A 21,065-nucleotide genomic window follows, 5' to 3' on the forward strand; every position below is an offset into this window, starting at 1 on the left:
GGTCTGCTACATTCAGATGCGTGTGCACTTTGCATATATTTACGTCCTCCCCTTCGACGTAGTCACGGATGAGGTTGAAGTGTCGTTTGATGTGTCTGGTCTTCTTGTGAAACCGTGGTTCCTTTGCTAAGGCAATGGCACCCGTGTTGTCACAGAACAAGGTTATTGGATTCAGTGCACTCGGCACCACTCCAAGATCCGTCATGAACTGCTTCATCCAGACACCCTCCTTAGCCGCCTCCGAGGCAGCCATGTACTCCGCTTCACATGTAGAATCAGCTACAACGCTTTGCTTGGAACTGCACCATCTTACCGCACCCCCATTAAGAATAAATACGTATCCAGTCTACGACTTAGAGTTGTCCAGATCTGTGTCAAAGCTTGCATCGACGTAACCCTTTACGGCGAGCTCTTCGTCACCTCCATACACGAGAAACATCTCCTTAGTCCTTCTCAGGTACTTCGGGATATTATTGACCGTCATCCAGTGATCCACTCCTGGATTACTCTGGAACCTGCCTGCCATACTTATGGCCAGACTAACGTCCGGTCTAGTGCACAACATTGCATACATGATAGAACCTATGGCTGAAGCATAGGGGACGGTGCTCATATGCTCTCCATCCTTATCAGTTGCTGGGCACTGAGTCTTACTCAATCTCATACCTTGCAAAACCGGCAAGAACCCTTTCTTGGACTATTCCATTTTGAACCTCTTCAAAACTATATCAAGGTATGTGCTTTGTGAAAGTCCTATCAGGCGTTTGGATCTATCCCTGTAGATCTTAATGCCTAGAATGTAAGCAGCTTCTCCTAGGTCCTTCATAGAGAAACTTTTATTCAAGTAATCCTTTATGCTCTCCAAAAACTCTACGTTGTTTCCAATCAGCAATATGTCATCCACATATAATATTAGAAATGCCACAGAGCTCCCACTCACTTTCTTGTAAATACAAGATTCTCCAACCACTTGTATAAACCCAAATGCTTTGATCACCTCATCAAAGCGTTTGTTCCAACTCCGAGATGCTTGCACCAGTCCATAAATGGATTGCTCGAGCTTGCACACCTTGTTAGCATTCTTAGGATCGACAAAACCTTCGGGTTGCATCATATACAACTATTCCTTAAGGAAACCGTTAAGGAACGCCATTTTGACATCCATCTGCGAGATTTCATAATCGAAAAATGCAGCTATTGCTAACATGATTCTGACGGACTTAAGCATCGCTACGGGTGAGAATTTCTCATCGTAGTCAACTCCTTGAACTTGTGAAAAACCCTTTGCCACAAGTCGAGCTTTATAAACGGTCACATTGCCGTCAGCGTCCGTCTTCTTCTTAAAGATCCATTTGTTCTGAATGGCCTTGCGGCCCTCAGGTAGTACTTCCAAAGTCCACACTTTCTTTTCATACATGGATCCTATCTCGGACTTCATGGCCTCCAGCCATTTGTTGGAATCTGGGCCCACCACTGCTTCTTCATAATTTGCAGGTTCATTGTTGTCTAACAACATGATTGACAAAATGGGATTACCGTACCACTCTAGAGCAGCACGTGGTCTCGTCGACCTGCGTGGTTCGATAGGAACTTGAACTGGAGTTTCATGATCATCATCATTAACTTCCTCCTCAACCGGCATCGCAACGACAGGGGTTTCCCCTTGCCCTACGCCACCATCCAGAGGGATGAGAGGTTCGACAACCTCATCAAGTTCTATCTTCCTCCCACTCAATTCTCTCGAGAGAAACTCCTTCTCGAGAAAAGCTCCGTTTTTAGCAACAAACACTTTGCCCTCGGATTTGAGATAGAAGGTGTACCCAACTGTCTCTTTTGGGTAACCTATGAAGACGCACTATTCCGCTTTGGGTTCCAGCTTTTCAGGCTGAAGCTTTTTGACATAAGCATCACATCCCCAAACTTTAAGAAACGACAACTTTGGCCTTTTGCCATACCACAGTTCGTATGGTGTCGTCTCAACGGATTTTGATGGTGCCCTATTTAAAGTGAACGCAGCTGTGTCTAATGCATAACCCCAAAACGATAACGGCAAATCGGTAAGAGACATCATAGATCGCACCATTTCTAATAAAGTACGATTACGACGTTCGGACACACCATTACGGTGTGGTGTTCCAGGCGGTGTCAACTGTGAAACAATTCACATTGTCTTAAGTGAGCACCAAACTCGAAACTCAAATATTCATCCCCACGATCAGACCGTAGGAACTTGATCTTCTTGTTATGATGATTTTCAACTTCACTCTGAAATTGCTTGAACTTTTCAAATGTTTCAGACTTGTGCTTCATTAAGTAGACATAACCATATCTACTCTAATCGTTAGTGAAGGTGAGAAAATAACGATATCCGCCGCGTGCCTCCACGCTCATAGGACCGCACACATCGGTATGTATGATTTCCAACGAGTCACTGGCACGCTCCATTGTTCCGGAGAACGGAGTTTTAGTCATCTTGCCCATGAGGCATGGTTCGCACGTGTCAAGTGAATCAAAGTCAAGTGACTCCAAAAGTCCATCGGTATGGAGTTTCTTCATGCGCTTTACACCAATATGACCTAAGCGGTAGTGCCACAAAAACATGGCGCTATCATTGTTAACTCTAACTCTTTTGGTCTCAATGTTATGTATATGTGTATCACTATCAAGATTCAATATGAACAATCCTCTCACATTGGGTGCATGACCATAAAAGATGTTAGTCATAGAAATAGAACAACCATTATTCTCTGACTTAAAAGAGTAACCGCCTCGCAATAAACAAGATCCAGATATAATGTTCAGGCTCAACGAAGGCACTAAATAACAATTATTCAAGTTCATAACTAATCATGATGGTAACTGAAGTGAAACTGTGCCGACGGCGATTGCATCAACCTTGGAACCATTTCCTACGCACATCGTCACTTCATCTTTCGCCAGCCTTCGCCTATTCCGCAGTTCCTGTTTCGAGTTGCAAATATGAGCAACAGAACCGGTATCGAATACCCAGGCACTACTACGAGAGCCGGTTAAGTACACATCAATAACATGTATATCAAATATACCTCATTTTTATTTGGCCGCCTTCTTATCAGCCAGATACTCGGGGCGGTTGCGCTTCTAGTGACCCATACCCTTGCAATAGTAGCACTCTGTTTCAGGCTTAGGTCCAGCTTTGGGTTTCTTCGTCGGATTGGCAACAGGCTTGCCGCTCTTCTTTGAATTACCCTTCTTGCCTGTGCCGTTTCTCTTGAACCTAGTGGTCTTATTCACCATCAACACTTGATGCTCTTTACGGAGTTCAGACTCTGCGACTTTCAGCATCGCAAACAACTCGTCGGGTGACTTGTTCATCCCTTGCATGTTGTAGTTCAACACAAAGCCCTTATAGCTTGGCGGCAGTGATTGAAGAATTCTGTCAGTGATAGCCTCTTGCGGGAGTTCAATCCCCAGCTCAGCTAGACGGTTTGAGTACCCAGACATTTTGAGCACATGTTCACTGACAGACGAATTCTCCTCCATCTTGCAAGCATAGAATTTATCGGAGGTCTCATACCTCTCGATCCGGGCGTTCTTCTGAAATATAAACTTCAACTCCTGGAACATCTCATATGCTCCATGACGCTCAAAGCAACGTCGAAGTCCGAGTTCTAAGCCATACAAGACTGCACATTGAACTACTGAGTAGTCCTCCTTCCGTGTTAACCAAGCGTTCTTAACATCCTGGTCAGCCGTAGCGGGTGGTTCATCTCCTAGCGTAGCATTAAGGACATAATCCTTCTTCCCAGCTTGTAGGATCAACTTAAGATTACGAGCCCAGTCTACAAAGTTGCTTCCATCATCTTTCAACTTAGCTTTCTCTAGGAACGTATTAAAATTCAGGGTGACTGTCGCGTGAGCCATGATCTACAACACAAATATATTCAAAGTGGACTCAGACTATGTTCAAGATAATTAGAGTTTAACTTAATCAAATTACTTGCTAAACTCCCACTCAAAAAGTACATCTCTCTAGTCATTTGAGTGGTTCATGACCCACTTACACTAGCTCAAGTCCGATCATCACGTGAGTTGAGTATAGTTTCAGTTGAGTATAGTTTCAACTATATGATTCATGATCGACCTTTCGGTCTCATGTGTTCCGAGGCCATGTCTGCACATGCTAGGCTCGTCAAGCTTAACCCGAGTGTTCTGCGTGTGCAACTGTTTTGCACCCGTTGTATGTGAACGTTGAGTCTATCACACCCGATCATCACGTGGTATCTCGAAACGACGAACTGTAGCAACGGTGCACAGTCGGGGAGAACACAATTTCGTCTTGAAATTTTAGTGAGAGATCACGTCATAATGCTACCGTCGTTCTAAGCAAAATAAGGTGCATAAAAGGATTAACATCACATGCAATTCATAAGTGACATGATATGGCCATCATCATGTGCTCCTTGATCTCCATCACCAATGCACTGGCACGATCTTCTTGTCACCGGCGCCACACCATGATCTCCATCAACGTGTCACCATCGGGGTTGTCGTGCTACTCATTCTATTACTACTAAAGCTACATCCTAGCAAAATAGTAAATGCATCTGCAAGCACAAATGTTAGTTTAAAGACAACCCTATGGCTCCTGCCGGTTGCCGTACCATCGACGTGCAAGTCGATATTATCTATTACAACATGATCATCTCATACATCCAATATATCACATCACATCGTTGGCCATATCACATCACAAGCATACCCTGCAAAAACAAGTTAGACGTCCTCTAATTTTGTTGTTGCATGTTTTACGTGGTGACCATGGGTATCTAGTAGGATCGCATCTTACTTACGCAAACACCACAATGGAGATATATGAATTGCTATTTAAACTTATACAAGGACCTCCTCAGTCAAATCCGATTTAACTAAAGTTGGAGAAACCGACACTTGCCAGTCATCTTTGAGCAAGGGGGTTACTCGTAGCGATGACACCAGTCTTTCGTAAGCGTACGAGTAATGTCTGTCCAAGCCGCTTCAATCCAACAATACCGCAGAATCAAGAAAAGACTAAGGACGGCAGCAAAACGCACATCACCGCCCACAAAAACTTTTGTGTTCTACTCGAGAAGACATCTACGCATGTACCTAGCTCATGATGCCACTGTTGGGGAACGTCGCATAGGAAACAAAAAATTTCCTACGCGCACGAAGACCTATCATGGTGATGTCCATCTACGAGAGGGGATTTCCGATCTACGTACCCTTGTAGATCGCACAGCAGAAGCATTAGTGAACGCGGTTGATGTAGTGGAACGTCCTCATGTCCCTCGATCCACCCCGCGAACCATCCCACGAACCGTCCCGCGATCCGTCCCACGATCTAGTGCCGAACGGACGGCACCTCCGCGTTCAGCACATGTACAGCTCGAGGATGATCTCGGCCTTCTTGATCCAGCAAGAGAGACAGAGAGGTAGAAGAGTTCTCCGGCAGCGTGACAGCGCTCCGGAGGTTGGTGATGATCTAATCTCGGCAGGGCTCCGCCCGAGCTCCGCAGAAACGCGATCTAGAGGTAAAACCGTGGAGTTATGTGGTCGGGCTGCCTTGGAAAAGTTGTCTCAAATCATCCCAAATTGCTCCATATATATAGGAGGAGGGAGGGGAGGCTTGCCTTGAGGCTCAAGGAGCCCCAAGGGCTGCGCCACCAAGGGAGGAGGAGTCCTCCTCCAATCCTAGTCCAACTAGGATTGGAAAGTGGAGTCCTTCTCTCCTTTCCCACCTCCTTTTTTTTCTTTTCTCTTTGGTTTTCTATCCTTGGCGCATAGGGCCCTCTTGAGCTGTCCCACCATCCCACCAAGGGCTGGTGCGCCACCCCCAAGGCCTATGGGCTTCCCCGGGGTGGGTTGCCCCCCCGGTGAACATCCGGAACCCATTCGTCATTCCCGGTACATTCCCGGTAACTCCGAAAACCTTCCGGTAATCAAAGGAGGTCATCCTATATATCAATCTTCGTTTCCGGACCATTCCGGAAACCCTCGTGACGTCCGTGATCTCATCCGGGACTCCGAACAATATTCGGTAACTAACCATATAACTCAAATACGCATAAAACAACGTCGAACCTTAAGTGTGCAAACCCTGCGGGTTCGAGAACTATGTAGACATGACCTGAGTGACTCCTCGGTCAATATCCAATAGCGGGACCTGGATGCCCATATTGGATCCCACATATTCTACGAAGATCTTATCGTTTGAACCTCAGTGCCAAGGATTCATATAATCCCGTATTTCATTCCCTTTGTCCTTCGGTATGTTACTTGCCTGAGATTCGATCGTCAGTATCCGTATACCTATTTCAATCTCGTTTACCGGCAAGTCTCTTTACTCGTTCCGTAATACAAGATCCCGCAACTTACACTAAGTCACATTGCTTGCAAGGCTTGTGTGTGATGTTGTATTACCGAGTGGGCCCCGAGATACCTCTCCGTCACACGGAGTGACAAATCACAGTCTCGATCCATACTAACTCAACGAACACCTTCGGAGATACTTGTAGAGCATCTTTATAGTCACCCAGTTACGTTGCGACGTTTGATACACACAAAGCATTCCTCCGGTGTTAGTGAGTTATATGATCTCATGGTCATAGGAACAAATACTTGACACGCAGAAAACTGTAGCAACAAAATGACACGATCAACATGCTACGTCTATTAGTTTTGGTCTAGTCCATCACGTGATTCTCCTAATGACGTGATCCAGTTATCAAGCAACAACACCTTGTATATAATCAGAAGACCCTGACTATCTTTGATCAACTGGCTAGCCAACTAGAGGCTTGATAGGGACAGTGTTTTGTCTATGTATCCACACATGTATAGAAGTCTTCATTCAATACAATTATAGCATGGATAATAAACGATTATCTTGAAACAGGAATTATGATAATAACTATATTTATTATTGCCTCTAGGGCATAATTCCAACAGTATTTCCAACATTAGAATGAGTAGGCATTGCTTGAACCTTGTTGTGACTACTCATACATGATTGTTTGCTACGCTTTCTATGCTTAGAATCGTGTCGGGGCTGATTCATCTAGGTGATGAATTGGAATGGTTGTGTTAATGACCTATAGTGTGAGAGCTAATTGTGTGAATCCGATTTGGTAAATGTAGAGATGAGAGGCCATGTAGGAGTAGACGGTAGGTTGTCTCATGGGGACCGTCCTTAAGAACCGAGTTATGTGTATGTTATCCAAGACGAGATACTAGGACACATTGGGCTCTGGGTACTCCAAGCTGCCACGGATTATTAATCGCCTTGATATCTGTCCAGGAGTTGTAACTAGTTTACGGTGTTTGTAGGATGTGCTCGAGGCTATATTTAGCGCTGCCCAATGGGGTGGGCTTCATTACTGTAGATGCACCTGTGGCCCGGTGTACGAAGCCTAGTTCTATCCGTCGAGGTGGGCTCAGGAATCCTGTACACGTCGTTTGGGGCCATGATAGAAACTTCGGTCGTACTTCCTTTACGGATACAACCTCAAATTGGTGATAAAGTTGTACTAGAGTTTTGTGTGGTTAACGGTTGTGGCCGACACCCTCTCCAGGCTTCTACTTGAATATTGTTGAGTACATACCGTGTATGTGGTTATAAGTGATGAGAGCGTGTGTGAATAAGTATACTCGTGCAACCTTAATTAATCTACTACCTCCGTTCGGGTTTATTGGGCACCTAAACCGAAATGCAAAGACCAAGGTAGCCTCGAACGTGGAGACATAGCTTTGATTAGAGCCAACAATTAATCACATATTTATAGCCGATAAACCAGTCCATCGGGCTTGCAGTAAGTGCCCCTGCATTTTTTCATGCATGCGCGTGGTAATCACGGCTGCATGATGAATTAGAGTGGTTAAAGATGCATGCCCTAGCTATTCCTTGTATCGTACTCCCTCCGTAAAGAAATATAAGAGTGTATAGATCACTAAAGTAGTGAAAGAAATATAAGAGTTTATAGATCACTAAAGTAGTGAAAGAAATATAAGAGTGTATAGATCACTAAAGTAGTGATGTAAACGCTCTTATATTTCTTTACAGAGAGAGTACGAGGCTTTATATCTGCATGTGCTATTAATTGTAGAGAAAATCAAGGGGCTTTCCTCGTAGGGGCCTTGTAAAGCCGTACACGTATGTGTTGCTGACGGGACTAATAATCCCGGACGGAGGTAGTGCAAATAGCCGCGTCCTCGGATATGGACTATATGGAAGCTTATATGGTTCATATACAACATGGAATGGATACTCTAAAATGCGTAAGATAAGTGTGAGTGCTATGTATGGCATTCTCATAGGGAGACGGGACAGGATGTATAGCGGTGTATTGATGTGATAAATATGCGGACTCGTGTGCGCTCTCTCACCTCAAAGATAATACTCATAGTCGTACTACATGATAGACACTAAATTGGAGCTGGCTTGTTGCAATAAACTCCACAACCCTTTTATTGATACTGACACATATGTAGACAATTCTGATGTAAGTCTTGTTGAGTATCTTTATACTCATGGTTGCTTAATTTTTATTTTTCCACAGGATATGTTAGTATCATTAGTGGCTCGTAAGACGGGTTAGATGTTGACCAAATAGCTTAGGAATCCCAGAAGAGGACTGTCTTCTTTGGGATGGTCGTTTTTGGAGGCTCATTCAACCATTTTTATTAGATGTGTGTATTTTATGCTTTCGCTTGTTGCTTGTATGACTTTGTGTGTTGGATCATGTGACCCCTGTTTGTAATATCACACTATGTTGACTCTTATTAGGCTTTAATAAATACTTGAGTCGTAGAGTTATGTTGTGATGCCATAGTGTATCTACACACATTATGCATATTGCGTGATATGTTTGAAATGCATTGGTATGTGTGGGATTTGACACCTAGTTGTATGCCTATCATAGTCTTCTTTACAGAGAAATGCCTCTTTATGCTTCCACTAAGCCTAGCTTCCTAGTGCTCTGAACACATTGATTGACCGACTTGTATCCTTCTTTGCTGATGTGTCTGTCCATACGAAAAAAATGTCATGTGGTGTTTACTAGAGTCTTTATAGCTTTCTACGACTTGGTTACACACGCTGATGATCGATACCTGCATTGTTGGGTTATTTATGCATGTCCCTGTATGGTTGTGCCACTTTGGTCTATAACTAATCATGCCGATCCGGGTTTTGACATATGGATGCTAGCGACATGAACATATATGTGAGCCAAAAGGCGCAAACAGTCCTGGCAAAGGTAAGCTAACGGCGTTTTGTACCGTACGTGAGATCACAAAGCTATATGATGTATTACATGCTAGATATGTATGTCTTAGGATCGGGATCCCACACACACGTGTGACACCTATCATTTGTGTAAATTTTATGTTACATGGCATAATAGTATAAAAATAGGTTTTGGATTATGAATTGTGGCAGTAGCGCAAGCCAAATGAGAGGTGATTGGGTGTTATGTGCGAACGCGCCCAGACTTGTCCATGAATGTTCGTGGGAGGGGTATTAAGATTTGACTAGTATGTACTACCTCCGTTCCTAAATATAAATCTTTTAAGATATTTCACTAAAAGTCTATATACGGAGCAAAATAAATGAATCTACACTTTAAAGTACGTCTATATACATCCATATATAGTCCACTAATGAAACCTCTTTAAAGACTTATATTTAGGAACAAAGGGAGTAGATGCTCATACATGGCATATTCCTTTTGTGTCGTTGAGTTAGTGAGTCACGAGGTGACTTTACATTTAAGTAGGTATGTACATATACATTAGCAAAAGAACATGTGCGTTGCAACAGAAAAAAAAATAACACACTTTAACTTATAAAAAGTGGTGTATAATTTAATTATTTGTAGTTACAACCCAAACAAAGATGATTTTAGCCTAAAATGCAGTTCAAGATTTCATAGTCTTCTATTTAAATACGGCTTGAATGTAGATTTAATAAGTACAAAGAAGCGGTCAAGTGATCTTTAATTCCGTCTCGAATATTGATTTGCTGAGGTGTTCATGCACAATCCAAATCAGTACCGGTCTGAAAGAAAAATGGGTAATGCATTATTGATTAAAATTGCATCCTAGATAATATTTTTAAAATGGTTAATAGATAAAATAACATCGTATTCAGGTTCTACATATTTTTTTAATCAAAATACATATATAACATGTGAAATTTAGAGTTACAGTTTAAAAGATATGAGTATTTTAAAATATATTTAATATGTACGGTGGATTTAATGATAAAAACATCACAAGAATATTCACAAAATAACATGACGGATTAAGTATATCTATTTCCTCTATTAGAATATATATATATACATAGGAAAAATACATCGTACCACCCAGGGATAGTTACCCCACATGTTCAATATACTACCACGCGGGAGTATATATATTAATTTATCATTTTTATTATGTTCATATACTACATATAAGATTTTTTAAAGTGAGTTATATGAAAAAATTACAAGTTGACCCATAGTTTTTATTGTATTTGTGAAATACGTATATATTTGTATATAAAAAAAGCATACACAAAATATGATACATACTACCAAAAAAATAGTATATATACTACCTAGTACACATACATACTCTTCGATTTGATAGATAGTACATACAACATACAAAACGCAAGTGATGGTAACTACCACCGGTGGTAGATATGAAAAAATACATCCTACCATCCAGGGATAGTTACCCCACATGTTCAATATACTACCACGCGGGAGTATATATACTAATTTATCGTTTATATATATATATATATATATATATATATATATATATATATATATATATATATATATATATATAGGTATAGATATAGATATAGATAAATATTTGACACACTTATATATCTTTATTTATATGATAATATATGTCTCATTTATAGTATAAAGATTAAATTATAAATCATGTAAAGACTGACATGATAAAACTAAAAATATATCAACATATTATTAAGCTTGACACCAACGTCCTTGCCTCCAACACAGCCGCTGCAGCAACAACAAAAATATTAAATCACTTTATCACCCGAGCATAATGCGGCTCCGTCACTTAGCTTGACACGCTTGTATACCTGGGTTTAACACATAAGGCATTATGTTTAGGTAAACGCTTTCACCCGGTGCGCCGGCCCTTATGTTTACCCATGCTTACGTACATCGTATTCTGACGTATCCAAAACCGTATTCTGTACAACTAGCGCTCCCACATCAACATGTGCACCCTGCCTCCACACATACGGCACCCGCCTTTATATCCCTTTCGACCTTTCCCTTCCTTCCACCCCCTCCGCTTCTTCTCCTTCTCCTTCCACTCATCAGCTAGCTCCACAGTTCCACTTCTGCGACAGCTCCCCGAGAAGAGCCCTAGCTAGCTTCGTCTTCATCGCGCCTCACCGGAAGGCATGGACCGCAAGGACAAGTCTCGCAAGTCCCCCTCAGCAGCGTCCATGGCAGCGCTCGCCGCGGCAGCTGCGGCCGGCGACGTGGCCCAAGCCAACGGGATGTCCGGTGAGGAGGACCAGAAGCTGAAGCTTGTGAACGTTCCCGTGGTTTCCGTCGGTGGCTCGAGCTCCTCTGCTGCGGCGGTGGCGGTGAGGAGGGGCAGTGGTGCTGCTGGCGCCGTGGCAACGGGCGCGGCTGGGGCAGGCGGGCCGAGCTGCCAGGCCGAGAGGTGCGGCGCCGACCTCACCGAGGCGAAGCGGTACCACCGCAGGCACAAGGTGTGCGAGGCGCACTCAAAGGCTGCTGTCGTGGTCGTCGCCGGTCTGCGCCAGCGCTTTTGTCAGCAATGCAGCCGGTAAGGACAAATTCTTCAGAATCACGTCCGCTTAGGATTTTCTTTGTGATCGGTTCGTTCTTTCTAAAAGTACTCCGTACTCCATGTATGAACAACCGGATAGATTATCCATTTGGCTCTTATCTTTCTTGAAACCTTCATTAAAGTCTTGAAGTGTAAATACTAAGACAATTTCATTTCATTTTATTTAGAACATGCGTGAGGCTATACCTCTTGGCTTCATTCTTGATAACCTTCCAATCAGCACCGATAGTCTGTGATAAGAAAAGAAACGTATTAGTGCAGGTTACTGTTGATTTACGCCGTACACGTAGATAGTAACCCTGTTTGTATTATCTCCGGCAAGGTGATAAGAAGTGGAATAAGAGAAACCTGCTATGTTTCACATCTAGTCCAGAGGATTCTTGCTTGCTTTGTTAGTGCACCATAGACCATAGTGCACATCATTGTCCTTTCTTGTTTGCTTGGAAAGGACAGTGGCTCTGTGGCTGTACATATTCTTTATAGGACACAGACTTTTAGCTCCTGTCGGTGCAGATGATCACAACTTGACTTGGTCCTTCCCATTTGCTCAAACCGATGGCCAGGGCAGCTTCTGGCTCCCCAGTTTGGCTGCAAACAGTTTGTGCCTTCACTGCTAGCTATGTTTGGGTGCTTGATAGAAGATGTGGTCAGTCCTAGATTAATTTGTTCACCCCTGGCCCGACCGGTTGCTGCATATTTTCAGATGCTTTATGTTTCTTGTGGTTAAAAGACATCTTATCTCTGTATTATTATTAGAGATTGGATGTTACCTTGGCATTTTTCCTGGACGAGTCATTCCAGCGTTTAGATTTTAACGCTTTATAGGCTTCTTGAATTGGTATGTATCACGTGAAGCAGAGGTATTAACTGTGCTTTTCGGAAAGGAGGGTAAACCAGTGGGATTAGGAGTGTAGCTTGAAGTTAATCTAGCAGTAGTGGTACTGGTACTGGTCGACTTGGTCGCTGGCTCTGTTCATGCTGTCCTAGTGCTGTTTAAGGTATCGACAAAGACATTGCTACAGCAGTTCTTGATTATTCATAGGTGGCGAATTCAAGCGGAACAAACAAAGCAAATGTGGTCCTCTCATACAGAAAGCCATCATGCTTTTCGTAACCTGTAATTTGAAGGAAAAAACTGAACCAGGAACCGTAGAACTATGAATGATGTTCTGACGATTATGTACAAGAGTTTAGAACCACTCCTGCAGAGGAACACACACACACACACACACACACACACACATGCTCTGTTCTTCAGGTAATCGATCAATGCACCGTTGTAAATTGCAAGCTAAAAATTGGAGATTAATTATTGGCGTTGTAGGGGAACTTGGGAGACTAATAAATACGAGTACTTATGGACTGTTGGTTTTGCCGTCTCTGCTTTTGCATGCACATGCATGAGCACGACACCAGATTCCGCCGGTACAGACGCAAAAATAGCCTCGTTTAATTCGCTCCAGTTACACGGCAAAATTGATCCTAAAAAAAAGTTACACGGCAAAATTTCAATTTTGTATTGCTGCTTCACTTCACGTGCTGCAAGTAGGAGTAGTTTTCATCTCTTGGTACTTTGTTTGGTGTTGCTATCAATGTTGTATCTGTTTGTTGTCGTCTCTGTCTGAAAACTGCTACTGCTCTTGATCGGCAGGTTCCACGAGCTTCTGGAGTTCGACGACCAAAAGCGCAGCTGCCGCCGGCGCCTGGCCGGGCACAACGAGCGGCGGAGGAAGAGCTCGGCTGAGGCGAACGGCGGCGACGGGTGCCGCCACGCCGACCAGGACGGCCGTAGCCACCCTGGGAACCCGCCGCTGAACCATTTCCAGATCAGATAAACCTACCTAAGCATGCTCCCTCTCTTCTGTCATGCAGCCATGCTACTAGCTACAAATATCTACATATGTATCCACCCACCTACGTAGGTACGTACCTACCTACCTATGTCTCCACTATCCAGTCCCAGTGTACTAAGTGGCAGTATATACTGTCTCCTGTACTGCTATATGCTTGCGTCTGTCCGCCAAAAACCTAAGCTAAGCTAATTGTGACCCGGGAACTAGTCAGGTGTTAGAGTGATTGTCTGTGTGATGTGTAATTGTATGGCCTGTGCAGCCAAGACTTCTACAGGCTGTGTAATATTGCTGCTCTGCTGGGATAATTTGTGGCAATATATGCTATCTATTCAAGTAACTACTACGAGTACTAAGGATTACTCACAACTGGCCAATTTATGTTTTCTTCCAAGTCCCTATACCCGATCTCGTGTTTTTTCTGTTGTGTTTTTTGTTTGATACGTATTTGGTTTTCACTTGGCCTTCCCCAACCAACCAGACAATGTTAGGTTTTTGAGCCTGATATTTTCATATAAACAACTCATCGTCTCTGTTCTTCCAACGATTCGGGTCGTGTGTAGCTACCACCATGGGTAGCAAATTATTTCCGATAAAACTAACCCCGTAAACAGAATGATGTTGCACTTATCTCCTTGCTAACACTTCTCTACCTTCTAGAATGGGCACAACATGCTATGCAGGAATGTCATCCTTTTGCTGAGTTATTCTTCTTTCGAGAAGGTGATCGGGACACTTCGGATGGCCGCCTATGTCACTCCTGCAAAAATGACAAATGGGTATCTTCGAATAACCAAATATACAATTCTTAAGAGTGTAGAAGTGTTAATCAATGTTGTGATAAGGGTTTATGGAGCTCGTTACCTACGGGCACCCAACGTCGAGGACACTGCGAGGCTTTCAACATTCAGTGAAGTAAGAAGTGGGCTAGGGATGCTTGGGAGCATTGACTGTATGTGTTGGAGGCGAAAGAATTGCAAGGTGGCATGACACAATCAGTTCACAACGCGTTGCTGTGATCCAGCTATTATTTTTGAAGCAATCGCCTTCGAGAATTTGTGAATTTGGCATTGCAACTTTGTCTTGCTTGATTGTCACAATGATATTAATGTCTTGCAGAGGTATCTACTTTATGCTAGACCATCATGTGGTGATGTTGTGACATGCAATGTCAAGCTCAACAAACATGATTATGACCAATGCTATTATCTAGCCGATGTAATCTACCCAGCCTAGTCAACATTTGTGAAGACTATATTTCTATTCCTTGGTGTAAGAAAAAAACAATTCACAAAGTGTCAGGAATCGATGGGTATGGACACTGAGAGGGCAATGGAGTGTGGCAAGCTTGGTTTGCAATTGTACGGGGTCCTACTCATTTCTCAAACAGGAATACCTCGACAAAAATCACTACTTGTTGCATGATTCTGTGCAACATTATCACCGAGGATGAGAGAGAGAGAGAGATATTGATGGGCTACGAGTATCACTAGTAGAAAAAGGCCCATTTGTCCCGGTTCCGGAGGCCCATTAGCCCCGGTTCCGGAACCGGGACTAAAGGGTCGGGACTAAAGGCCCAAACCTTTAGTGGTTGACTTACGAACCGGGCACAAAGGGTCTCCACGTGGCCGCTGCGTGGAGCCCAGGCAGGAGGAACTTTATTCCCGGTTGGTCACACCAACCGGGACCAAATGGCATCCACGCGTGAGCATCTGGCCGGACCTGGGGTTTTTTTTTGAATGGGGGTGGGGGGTTGGGTGGTTTTTGGAGGGTTAATTTAGTGGTTTCATACTGTGTTAGCAACCTAATAGAGAGGTGTCTACTACTAGGGAAAAGCCTAGTAGTAGCGCGGGTTTAGTGCCTACTAGTAGCAGGGGCTACCGCACTACTAGTAAGGCGCTACAGCTATTACTTACCAGCAGCGCGTGTAAGACGCGTTACTGCTAAGACATATAGATGTAGCGTGTATCATACCAGCGCTACTAATAAGACAACTATTAGTAGCGTTTTTGCAAACTCGCGCTATTAGTAGCGTTCTTGCCAACTGCTAAGACATATTGCAAACCCGCGCTCCTAGACATCATATAACAAGTTGGTCACTTGTCATAATCACAACTCCTCCTCCTCATCATCATCAACTATAACACATTGTAGCACATAATAACACATTGTACCTAGGACCTACTCTACCCTCTCTTAGGTAGAATATCATAAAAAAAGATAGGCCCTGACTCTTCATTATGGAGAATGGAGATCATCATGTCTCCAGTTCTTGGCCTACGCACAATGTTTCTTCCAAGTAGCTCTCTACGATTGACCATACATTTTTTCCAATCTTTGACTTACATTTCATCGGTTTTAGAAATCCGGTATGGACAGGAGTAATGAATATACATAGGCTGACCTGGTCGTGCTGGCCGTATGTGAAAGGATCGATATGGTTGGCTAGAGGGGGGGGGAATAGACAACGACCACTTTTTAATTAATCTTAACAAGTTAAGGTAAAAACTATACGGGTTCACAAATAATATGACAATGAGGTGAACCCTATAGAAGCTAACAACGAGAGCTATTAAGACAAGTAAGATATAGTCACAAGCATAAGCAAATACAAAGTAAAGGGTAGAGATAACCACAAGTGGAACCGATGGAGACGAGGATGTGTTACCGAAGTTCCTTCCCTTTGACAGGAAGTACGTCTCCGTTGGAGCGGTGTGGAGGCATAATGCTCCCCAAAAAGCCACTAAGGCCACCGTATTCTCCTCACGCCCTCGCACGATGCAAGGTACCGTGATTCCACTATAGGTGCCCTTGAAGGCGGCGACCGAACCTTTACAAACAAGGTTGGGGCAACTCCACACAAAGCTTGGAGGCTCCCAACTAAACCACGAAGCTTCACCACAATGGAATATGGCTTCGAGGTGACCTCAACCGTCTAGGATGCTCAAACACCCAAGAGTAACAAGATCCGCAAGGGATTGGTGGGGGACTCAACTTTTCTCTTGGTGGAAGTGTGGATCTAGGCCTTCTCAACCAATCCCTAAAGAATCAACAAGTTTGATTGGCTAGGGAGAGAGATCGGGCACTTTTGAGCTTGGGGTGCAACAATGGAGCTTAGAGAGGTAAGAGATAGGGTTCCTCAGCTAGAAGAACCCTTTATATAGTGGGGGAAAAAATCAGACTGTTTTCCCACTCTCTCCCCGAGCCCCAGCGGTACTACCGTTGCCTGCAGTGGTACTACCGCTGGTACTCCAGCGGTACTACCGCTGAACAGGAGCGGTACTACCGCTGCCTGGTGGTACTACCGCTGGATGCAGCGGTACTACCGCTGGGCTTCCAGCGGTACTACCGCTGACATCAGCGGTACTACCGCTGGCCCCTTGGTAGTGCACAAACACTACTACCGCCGAGAAAGTCTTCGCAAAAGGGTCCGTCCACGAACTACCGCTAGGTACGTGGAACAAAGCACCTGGAGCGGTACTACCGCTGGGCAAGGGCGGTACTACCACCAGCTAGCGGTACTACCGCTGGCTGCAGCGGTACTACCGCTAGCAGTCCAGCGGTACTACCGCTGGGGACCATTTTGCAGAGATGCTAAAAGCAAAGAGGCGAGGGCCGCTCCAAAGATAAAGGAGAGGGAGAATGTGACGTGTGCGTGTGAAAAGATAGATTCCACCCAAATCTTTCCACTACGGATCCCCTCTTAATAGTACGGCTTTCCTATGACTCAAATAAAGAGAATCGTAGAGAGCGCCGTGCTTCCGATCCATGAGAGAGGAGACGAGTCGTCTTGTGCCGTTGACGTGTGTTATCTGAAATCTTAACACACACAGTTAATCCTGTACGGTACTGTCATCAATCACCAAAATCACTTAGGCATAAACTATGCCCCAACAGTATGCTCATAACATCAACGCGACCTCTTGGAAACATCATATGAGGCACACAATCGTGCGGGATTTTCTGTTGAAAAACATAGTAATAACTTTGTATCTAGCAATGTAGTTTAGTTTTACAAGAATTTATGCAAAAGATGCACGGATGTCGTAATAGTAGAAAATCTTACCATGCAATCTCCATGCATGTTACCATAGTTCACCACGTGCACTAGTGGCACGTATTTACCATAGTGTGGAGGATTTTGGTGATAGCTATTGTAATTCTCAAGATCATTAATAAATGCGACAAGATGGTGTTTCTCCTTATAAGTTAATTTTGCTTCATCATTGTAGTAGTAGGTTCTCTCTACCATCTTCCGTACATTTTTTAAAGAATGAAAATAAGTTGTCAATGGAAATAAGTTGTCAACTATTTTTAAATAAACAATATAAATTACTTAATAAATATGGTGGATAAACTCACATAATGGTAGAACTTGAGGCGTCTGCACATCGACCCAGATGTCGATATTAGCTTTAATTTCATCTTTCGGACGAATATCAAAGGTGATAAGCATATTAGGCTCAAATGCATAAGCCTTGCATAGTGCTACCCAACTTTTGCATTCAAAAAAGGAGTAAGTGTCGGCATTGTACAACTTTTTGGAAAAAGTATAACCATGCTCGGTCCTCAAGGGAACTATCTTTACCTTCATAGTTTTTTCAGTACTGAAACCAATCTTACCCAAGACATAAATTCTTGCGTGGCAGGGGATACGCTAGTAGAATAGTAAAAAATAAAAATTAGAAGTTGAAGCAATAGAAGTCATGCTTAATTACGAAAAAAATACTTGTCGTTGTGACTTACTGTATCCACTTCGAAGTCCTCGTCCAGCATGATGCTGAAGCGCCTATCATCAACTAGGTGAGGCGTGTTGCACAGGCCGCGCTCGTCTTGGCAGTATTTGCACATAACGAATTTCCTTTCTCATCACACATTTTCTATGTTCATAGTTGAAACATTGAAAATCAATCGAAGGCAGCTACCAGGAAACTTATATGAAAGATCACTATTAATTCCAAAATAGAATTAACCTAAATAATTCTTCCTTTCGTCTTTTCCTCCACTTCTTCCTCTCCTCCTCTTCCTCGACTAATTCTAAAACAGGATTAACCTAAATAATTCTAAAACAGAATTAACCTAAAAGAGAATTAACCTAAAAATATATAACTCCCTCTCCTTCCTCCTCTTCTTCCTCTCCTCCTCTTCTTCCTGTCCTTCCTCTTCTACTTCTCCTCTTTTTCTTCTACTTCTCCTGTTCTTCTATTTTTCCTCTACTTCTCCTCTTCATTCCCATTTCCGGCAATTACAGGGCACTCCATATCTCCTAGTTTCTAGCACTTGTCATGCCAAAATTAATGGAAAATTTGGGCATGACCTTTGCTAAAAAGTGGACATATGGAGCGCCTGAAATTTGCCGAAACAGAAATGAATCAACATTTGCAAACAAGAACACCAAGACATCCTCTATATTCAGAATGCATCATCATCGACATCAATGACATGGCGACTAGCACTAGCATTTTCATCATCGACATTTACAACACATTATCATCTATATTAACAACATGGGGATTTGGCTATTCTCACCTAGAGGTCTTAGGGGGTCGGCGATGGGGGCGACTGCGGGGATGAGGCACAGGCAAATACTTGATTTATGCATAAACAAAATATAAACAAAATATGACATGTTCATTCTAGAAAATGAGTAAATAGTTTCAGGATCACCAGAAACTATCAAATATGTCTAAAACTAATATACTAAAACCATAGTAATAATTCAGTTAACTAGAAACTATCAATTAAACCCTAGAAACTATCCTAAGTCCAAGTGTTATATATGAAAAAAGGCTTATATCGACTAAAAACTATCTACTATGTCTAAAATTTTACTAATCAGTTAATCATACTAAATGGAAATTGTTAGATATCAACTACAAACTATTAAGTAAATCAAAATGTTGCATATCAACAAGAAAATATCAACTAGCCCATTAAATCAAAATGTAGCAGGGAGGAGGGGGAGGGAGAAGGAGGGGCGACTGATGGAGGGAGGAGGAAGGAGGACGGAGGAGGAAGGCAGAGCGAGGAGGGGCCAGCTGGCGGAGAATGGAGGAGTGGAGGAAGGACGTGGGGCGCGGAGGAGGGAGGAGGGAGAAGGAGGGGCGATTGAAGGAGGAAGGCAGAACGAGGAGGGGCCGACAGTGTGAGGGGGGAGTGAGGTGCCGGGGTGCGGATAAAGGGAGCACACGGGGTGGATAAGGCGGGTTGGCGACGACGTCGGGGTCGGGGGCGGTGGCGACGGCGAGGAGGAGGACATGCTCGGGGGCGGCGCGACGATGAGGAGGAGGACGGGCTCGGGGTGGCGGCGATGACGAGGAGGAGGGGCTCGGGGAAAATGGGAGAGTTTGGGGGAAATTTCGACAACTCCCGCCTATGTGCGAAAACTAGTTCGCAGAAAATGGAAGGATTTCATTTTTTTGAACTTATCTGAACTGAAGACTTTCTGTGTGTTCAAAATGCACCATTCAAGGCCACATCATCAATTTGCAACACTTTGTGAGTTCATTTGGTATTTTTCATGCATTTACTGATTTTTTAGGCTAAATGGCCCATAAATTGAAAATCACTACAAATGAACTCTCAATAGGTTGAAAGTTCGCATGGTATTTCATTTCGCCCACATAGCATGTGCTAAAAAGTTGAGAGGGTTGCGGCAAAAACTGGATCCACTTCGTGTACAAATCGGACAATCTCTTTAGAAGTATCAGGGTTTTTTACGAAATCTCATCTCTTACAAAAGGGATTTCATTTTTTCGAACTTATTTGAACTCAAGACTTTTTATGTGTTCAAAATGCACCATTCAAGGCCGCATCATCAATTTTCAACACTTTCTGAGTTCATTTGGTATTTTTCATGCATTTACTGATTATTTTGAGCTAAATGACCCAGAAATTGAAAAGCACTACAAATGAACTCTAAATAGGTTGAAAGTTGGCATGATATCATCATTTCAGCCACATAACATGTGCTAAAATGTTGAAAGGGTTGCGGCAAAAATTGGATGCACTTTGTGTACAAATCGGACAATCTCTTTCGAAGTAAGAGGGTTTCTTACGAGAACTCATATGTCACAAAAAAGATTTCATTTTTTGAACTTACTTCAAATCAAGACTCTTTTGTGTTCAAAATGCACCATTCAAGGCCACATCATCAATTTTTAATACTTTCTGGGTTCATTTGGTATTTTTCATGCATTTAGTGATTTGTTTTGAGCTAAATGGCCTAGAAATTGAAAAGCACTACAAATGAACTCTAAATAGGTTGAAAATTGGCATGGTATCATCATTTCACCCACATAGCATGTGCTTAAAAGTTGAGAGGGTTGCGGCAAAAAC

At 43.2% G+C, this 21,065-nt stretch overlaps 1 protein-coding gene across 1 annotated transcript; it reads left to right on the top strand.

Moving 5' to 3' along the window:
• Positions 1-11,320: 11,320 nt before the first annotated feature.
• On the top strand, positions 11,321-14,067 carry LOC123425955 (squamosa promoter-binding-like protein 13). Its single transcript, XM_045109732.1, has 2 exons — positions 11,321-11,853; positions 13,529-14,067. The coding sequence occupies exons 1-2, from the start codon at positions 11,459-11,461 to the stop codon at positions 13,710-13,712; spliced, it is 579 nt and encodes a 192-aa protein (XP_044965667.1). The 5' UTR covers positions 11,321-11,458; the 3' UTR covers positions 13,713-14,067.
• The last annotated feature ends 6,998 nt before the right edge of the window (positions 14,068-21,065 follow it).

Source organism: Hordeum vulgare, chromosome 2H, assembly GCF_904849725.1.
Source record: "Hordeum vulgare subsp. vulgare chromosome 2H, MorexV3_pseudomolecules_assembly, whole genome shotgun sequence".
Taxonomy (NCBI): Eukaryota; Viridiplantae; Streptophyta; class Magnoliopsida; order Poales; family Poaceae; genus Hordeum; species Hordeum vulgare.